Below are 7633 nucleotides of genomic sequence, written 5' to 3' on the forward strand. Positions count from 1 at the left end.
TCTGCTGCAATGAGCTCATAGTTTGTTTAGTTTTCAAACATGATACATTGGGTATTTTTTTATTTTTTTGGGAGATGCCCGTGTCCTTTCCAATAAGAAACAAACATCTTGGTTAAAAGATAATGATTTTAAGTCTCAAACTGCCTGAATATGAATAAAATGTAAAACCACAATGGTGTGAGATGCTTTGCTGTAGCAGGACTTGGCCAGAGCACCAGGAAAATGCGAGACCATCTGTCAAAAAAAAAAGTCAAGGCTACAGAAAAGGTGGACCGTGCAATGTCACAATGACCCAAAACATGCAAGCAAATCCAACAAGAACCTGCTGAAAATTAAGAAATGTAAAGTCAAAAGCCCATATCTTATTGAGATGATGTGGAGAAACTTTAAACTGGCAGTGCATGCAAATAAACAAAAATTTACAAAAAAAAAAAAACAACAACTTCAATATCTCACAGCTGAAAGTGAGGAGTGGGATGAACCTTCATCAGACAGGGGTCAGAGACTATTAGGAGGCTACTAGAGGAGCATGGTCATATGTTTGTTTGTGTTGGTGTTACAGTCTTATTAGACTTGTGTTGCTATATTGATTTGATGGAAAGTAATGCTACAATTGTAGCATTGGTTGCTGAAGATCAGAGAGTGGACTTTCAAGATTGTCACTATCAAAGCACATGCCTCTTATCGCTGCGCTCACGGTATCACTGCTCAGTATAAAACAGAATTGTTGGCCAAACTGCAAAATAAGATGTTTTGTTTAAATGCAAATGAGTCAACAAATGCAAATGCGAACAGATACATTAATGTATTGGTGCGATACTATGACAATGACTTGGAAAAAGTGTTGACATAGCATCTGGCTTCAAAAAAGGTCAATATTGCAGATGCAGTAACTGTCACACATATATTGAATAAAAACGAATATAAACAGACAAGATTGATAAGCTTTCATTTGTATGATAAAATTATAAACTGTCAAACTAGCAAATAGCTAGAGAAAATGTAAATTTGAACATGTTAAAGACAAATTAGTTTTAAATTAGTTTCCTGTTTTCAGTATTTCTGTAGTGCAGTTTGTGTTCACCTTTTATTGTAACATTTTATTTATGAGTGCCTTGAGATAACGGTATGGATAATCATGGTACTAAATAAAAAGATAAATAACAAAGCAAATCATTTGAACAGGCATTCACTTGGATAGATACGAAAGTCAAACATTTACAAAAGTACAAGGTTGTGGTTGGCCTTGTATTTTCAAAGGACTGATTTATATTGAAGATGACAGGGAGCCAGTGGAGTTAATGTACAGGTGTGAAGTAGATGATGTAATAATGCAAGCTGCTGTCTTTGTACTAGTTGCAGTTTATGGAGGGTTTTCTGGAGGACAGGGAGGGAAGGGAGTTGAAATCGTAAAGTCGAGAGGTGTCACATAATGTGACATGGCGTGCACAGCCTCAGGCATATATGGGCTGATTAGAGGAAAGTTTCAGTCAAATCGATTATTTTTGCTTTATTGTGTAGATTTGCTTTCATTGTGTAGATTCAGGGAAAATTGTTTTTGATAAAAAAATGCAAAATTGAAACGGATTACTGGTATGGTGCTTAGTTTTCGGAGGTAGAGAGAGGTGTGGTTTGTCACACATCTTGTTTTGGTCAGAATCATTTGATTATTGCTCCTTTAAGGGTAGGTGTCCCACCCTTTTCGTTAGTTAGCTAACACATTTTGTTGCCATTGTTTTTTGTTGGTAAATAAATAATAAAAAAAACAAAAAAAAAACATTAGTAATCAATATATGAACATTTCTTTTAAAAGAATACTAAATGGGATCTCATCAGTTTTTCACATAACAAAACTGCCTTGTTTTCATGAATGTTAAGCTTGTAAACACGGGTCAAAGGTTCCCACTTTGAAAAGACAGGCCAACAGAGAACAACAATCACCCGATACGATGATAGTTAGATATGAATAAAAGGACCTCAGACAGCTAACCTACAAGATGCCAGCCTTTATTCAAACGATTGTTAGGAAAGTAATTACTGTTTGGCCCAGCAGGACCGTACTCTTTTTTGTGGCATCATGATGACACAACAGTAGATTTTAAACACATCTCTTAAGCTATGAAAAATAAAGAAATGCTTTTAATGAAGAAAATGTAGTTTGATTTTAGTCTCCCACACACTGACACAGACAGACAACAACCCTCAAAAGGCTTTTCAAAGGATTAAGGCCAATGCTGAATGCCGCAGGCAAGAAAGTTTTCCTTTTGTCCCACTTTTGGTATAGAAAATAACATTAGTTTGGGTTATACTTGTTTTCTTTTTGGAATTATTGCTTTTTAGTCCACTTTCAATGTTTTTTTTTTTTTTTGTTAAAGTCAAGATGCTACAAAGGCCTTTACAGTGCTGATAAATATAATTTGCCACGTCAAGCACGTGAACTTACTCTGATACACTTCATTGCATCCCAGAGAAAAAAAAAATATGCCGACATCAATATTTCAGCAGAGTCCTCTGTCTCCAGAGTATCACATTACTTTACCTTTGTCTCCTTTGCAAGGTGATTAGTCACTTCTTTGTTGAATTCGGTGGAACGATTTATTGTCTGCTGGTGACGGAAGCTGTAGTAACCCCTCAAGTCTCCAATCTGGTGAAACAAATAAAATCCACTTAGTAAAACCTCTCTTATTCCATATATATGTGCTGTTTTTGCTAAGTTGGTTTTCTAAACAGCTGCTAAATTATTAAAATTGTTGTTGGTGTCTTTCAATCAGTTGCTACCTAACACCTGTGATAGTTTTTCAGGTAACTGCAACCTGAGCCACAGGACTTGCTGCACTGCTGTCTGAGTTTGCCTCAAACATGCACACAGGGGCAGAATCTGTCATGATGTTGGCAGATTTTTTTAAAAAACTCTTTTCTTACAAAAATTCATTAGCTTGCCCTTTGTTCACACGAGATAAGAAATAATGCCCCTAATCTGGTCCCTTGTGGCTCTGTTTGTAAATTTACTCTCTCATTTTTTTTTTACCTGAGCTCTATAAAGTAGTGCATTTAGCTTTAATTGAGTGCTAAGGTTCATTTTACTTGCAGCAGATCCAAAACCTGAAAGTTTCATTACAGCAGCAAACTCAAGGGAGTAGTTGAGTTTTATAGGCATAGTTTATTTATTTGCTTTAATAAATTATTTATATGGTTGTACTGTGGGTCTTGGAACCTTGAATAAAACAGTGATAAAGTTCAGGATTTTATTCTCATGGGGTTTTTATGCTAAGCAACAATTAATATTTGATGGCGTTAACACGAGATGGAGAATTTTTTTTTGATTATTAATACTAGCACAATTTTGTCTTCAGCTTGTATGCCTTTAAAGCTATAAAGGTTTTTATTGTGTGACCAAAGTTATTATTCTCTGAGATCTTTTTTTTTCATTTTAGTTCTACAAAGATCATAAGCAAAGCATTCGTTTTTATTCAGAAGTTTGAAAACGTAATATAAAAGAAAAGCTTTCCACTTTCATAAAAATCTACAACGACAATTCAATTTTACATTATTCTTGTACATAACATTGGAGTATTTGTTATAAGCATACTGAAGCGTGGTTTTCTCTTAATAAAAGTGCGGCAGTCGTGAGTAAAGCTGGCTCTTTTTGAAGACTGTCACGGTAATAGAGTTTAAAAAAAGTAAATAAAGTTTGCATTTTCAGCACACTCACCTGGCCCATGTTTGTAAATCCATATTTCTCTGCTATCTTCTTCACAGACTCAGGATCTCCTCTAACGTTTATCGCCCAGTCGTTCGTATAAATTGTAGCATGACAAAACTGCAGGAGAATTCCCATCCACAGGGTGAACAAATGCCCCATTACTGCTCTGATCAATTAACAGCCTTCATGCGTTGTTCCTGCACCCAGTTTGACTAAATCTGCTTCTCATTGCCAATAGAAACAAACACAGAAGCCTCCTCCTAACGGCCTCGAAGGAATAAAGGGACGATGGCTGCCTGAAGCTGTCAAGTCTAGACTCCGGTTCACTGGCAGAGATCACCTATCAGATTACTTGAACATGGGACCCATGGATTACTTAATCGTGTCAGTCCCTTTGAATGACCCAACCTGTATGTTGCACTGTGCCGTATGGGCAGTTTCATCTGCCAGTTCTAGGTTATATAAAACAGACCATAACATCTGTATTCAATTCTAGTTTTTGATTCTGTTGAACTAACAGCATCTACCATGTAAAAAATAAAAATAAAAACATCACATAATTTGTTTCTTGCCTTTATTTTATGTGTTCTACTCTAAAAACTCATATTGAGTAACTTTTACATGTGACTCCATTTAACTAATATACTATCTAAAACAAATTTGCACTGCAAATATTTGCACTGGCACTGATCTGGGATACTGAGTGTATGTTAACTATCCATGTTCACTATAGCCTGAATCCTGTGCATGTCTAGGGATATATATATATATATATATATATATATATATATATATATATATATATATATATATATATATATAATATATATATATATATATATATATATATATATATATATATATATATATATATATATATATATATATATATATATATATATATATACATACATATATACATGGGCATTTAGGCAGATTTTAGACCTCTTTTGTTTTCATCTCTCTCTCTCTCTCTCTCTCTCTCTCTCTCTCTCTCTCTTGTATCTTTATATATATATATATATATATATATATATATATATATATTTAATATGTAATTTTTTTCTTCTTGGCTCAGCACATTCAGTCTTGGCACTCTGGTGGATGGTGCATTTTCTATCCATGCATTTGGAAATTTGTCATTTAAACTAGGTCAGTCTGAAGCAAATGTAGGAAAGCCCTTTATGGTGTAACAAAAAAAAAGACCAAAAATTAGAATTTTTCAACTCTCCACAGGATGTGGGAAGGTGCTAAGCTACTTCAGTAGTGATAAGTCACATACATTCATTTCTGCATAGTGTCACAATATGTGAGGATACCAGTTTGCTATTCTTATGTTATTAGGTTATTAGGTTAAGGGTGCATCAAAAAAGCTGTCATACCTGTGCTGATACTTGTCGATAGTTGGCTTATTGATAACAGCTTGTCAGACACTGCTGACTGCATTCTGGGGCGCAATAAAAACACCCACACCCACACACATCCCATACCTGTCTAAAAATAGGTAGTATTGGTTTTACTAGCTCTGTGTTCCCTAACGCTGGATGCTTTGGGATAATATCCTCCTGGATTTAGCTGTGAATATCTTTCAACACACCTGACTCAAGTTGTTGAATTACCTCCTTACAGGATCATTAAGAGCAGCTAAGGGGTGCTAATTACCCATTTGTTTTATTCAGGTGTGTTGAATCAGAGCTTCTTGAGGACCAGAGTTGCAAACCACTGCTATGGGTATTCTCAAATGCAAATGTGTCTTTACTTTAGTATCCCCGCAATGTGGTTGACTTGACCACTTTTATCTGTGAGAGTCTAGCTTTCTAAACCATCCTGCATAATAACCAGCCACTGACCTGACGTGACTCCCATCAAGCAGCAGAGTTATTACCTTGTTTAAACAAATATATTTTATAAAAACATTGTTACAATCAGATATTGCTCATGGCTAACTTGAAATGTGAAAACAGCTATCTGTGGATAGATACTGAGGACAGGAGCTTATTTTGGAGATAGGTTTTCATGAGCCCCTGGCTGGAATACTCATTAATACAAAATACTGCTCTGAAATAGTGAAGCTGGGTAGAAAATCAGCTAACAACCTGCCAGCTTTGGGGTGTTTTAAAATCAGCATCTTTGCACACATACATTTATATTATATAGATTAGTAGACTGTCTGACTGTTATTCTTCATTATCAGCCCTGTAGGTTGCAAAGACTCACACACTTTATGCCAAATTTGAGGAAACTTTTCCAAAACTTTTAATGGTCATTAACCTGTTAAGTTTCTAATTCAAACTTAACAGGAAAGTGAGATTTCTGGGAATTTATGCAAACTTATTTAAAAATGTGGTGTTAAACATTAATACCACATCAGCAAAACTCACGTCACTTTATCTGGTCCTTCAACTCAGATGTGTGGCGTTAAAGGTCCAATGTTCTGGAAACTATCTCTGAATGTGAAGAAAGAAGTCACAACACATGCAGAGGACAATCTACCAATGCTCCAGTAAGCAGTGTTGTGACTAAAACAATAAATTCTTTAAAGTGTATTTGCACAAACGCAGATGGTTTTTTTTTTTTATAAATGTTATTTATTAACACAAAATAAATGGTACGCAGCTCACATTAAACTGTCATCCCCCCCCCCTCTCTTTTGGTAGATACATTGTTGATACTGTAAATCAACAAGCAAAAAACAAAAAAGCACAGACAATAGCTGGTAAGCCACATATTGTAATGAGAGTGGTTTATTAAATAAGGAGAATGAAAGCTTACAGGCAGGCGGGTGAAAACAAGATGCAGGAACCCAACAGGAACGAGACCAGAACCAGGGTAGCATGGCAGAGGACCGAACAATGACTGTGACTGAACTGGCTGTCTATAGAGGAAGAGACGGAAGGAACAGCAGGTGGAGCAAATTAAAAATGGTAAAATGGTAAATGGCCTTTACTTGAGTTCCACAACCCCAAAGCGCTTTACACAACAGTCATTCACGCACACATTCACACCCTGATGGTGGTGAGCTATGTTTGTTGCCACAGCTGCCCTGAGGCAGACCAACAGAAGAGAGGCTGCCATATTTATTTATTAACACAAAATCAATGGTACAAGATAACAAAATCAGCTCATGCTCTATGTTAAATAAGAGACTTCAGCTGTTATAGTTATCTCACTACCTCACTGTTGTTCTTTACCTGGTACCACTTTAGTGTACAATGTCAAATCCATATGTATATAAGTCACCTTAAATGTACATAAGTCATCTTAAATCTCTGCTTTATTTCTGGTTTTTTTCTCGACCCACTGTATATATGTGGACACACTGTATATACCCCATGCACATTTTCCTCCTTTTGGCACCTTCTTTTGATTATTGAGCCGTAAATGTAAATGTTTGTGCCTGATCCACTGCTATGGCGCTGTGTTTTACTTCACATGAGCTGTCTGCGCATGCCTGATATTTTTGTTTTTTTGCATGTTTCTTTGGCAGTATCACAGTGCCACCAATGGTCCTGGCATGCCTACTACAGCCTTTTCAGTTGTGCTGCGTCCTCTCGTGTGGATGCACATTTTTTCTTAATTGTTTATGAAAATTGACCTTGTTCATTTCCTTGGCATCAGTCTGGGTCAGTAGGCTACACAGTCATGGGGAAAACTGCTGACTTGATAGATGTCCAGAAGACAGTTATTGACTCCCTCCTCAAGGAGAGAAAGCCATAAAAGCAATTTGTGAAAGAAGCTTGTTGTTCACAAAGTGTTGTATCCAGAAATGTTCATAAAACATTGAATAGAAGGGAAAAGTATGGTGGGAAAAGGTGCATGAGCAACAAGGATAACCACAGCCCTAAAAGGTTTATCAAGCAATGCATTCATGAAGCAAATTAAATTATCTTAAATACATAAAAAAAATAAAAAAAAATTTAATTATTTAAT

At 35.9% G+C, this 7633-nt stretch overlaps 1 protein-coding gene across 1 annotated transcript in view; it reads right to left on the bottom strand.

The window, feature by feature from the left end:
• Positions 1-3721, bottom strand: part of pcsk5a (proprotein convertase subtilisin/kexin type 5a) — a 51174-nt gene extending 47453 nt beyond the window's left edge. The window contains exons 1-2 of the mRNA XM_036140715.1: positions 3713-3721; positions 2540-2644 (exon numbers count right to left, since the gene is read on the bottom strand). Of these exons, the coding sequence (XP_035996608.1) occupies positions 2540-2644; positions 3713-3721 (114 nt within the window). The remainder of the gene's footprint in view (positions 1-2539; positions 2645-3712) is intronic.
• Positions 3722-7633: the final 3912 nt, after the last annotated feature.

The sequence above is a fragment of the Fundulus heteroclitus genome, chromosome 8 (genome assembly GCF_011125445.2).
Source record: "Fundulus heteroclitus isolate FHET01 chromosome 8, MU-UCD_Fhet_4.1, whole genome shotgun sequence".
In the NCBI taxonomy this organism is placed as follows: Eukaryota; Metazoa; Chordata; class Actinopteri; order Cyprinodontiformes; family Fundulidae; genus Fundulus; species Fundulus heteroclitus.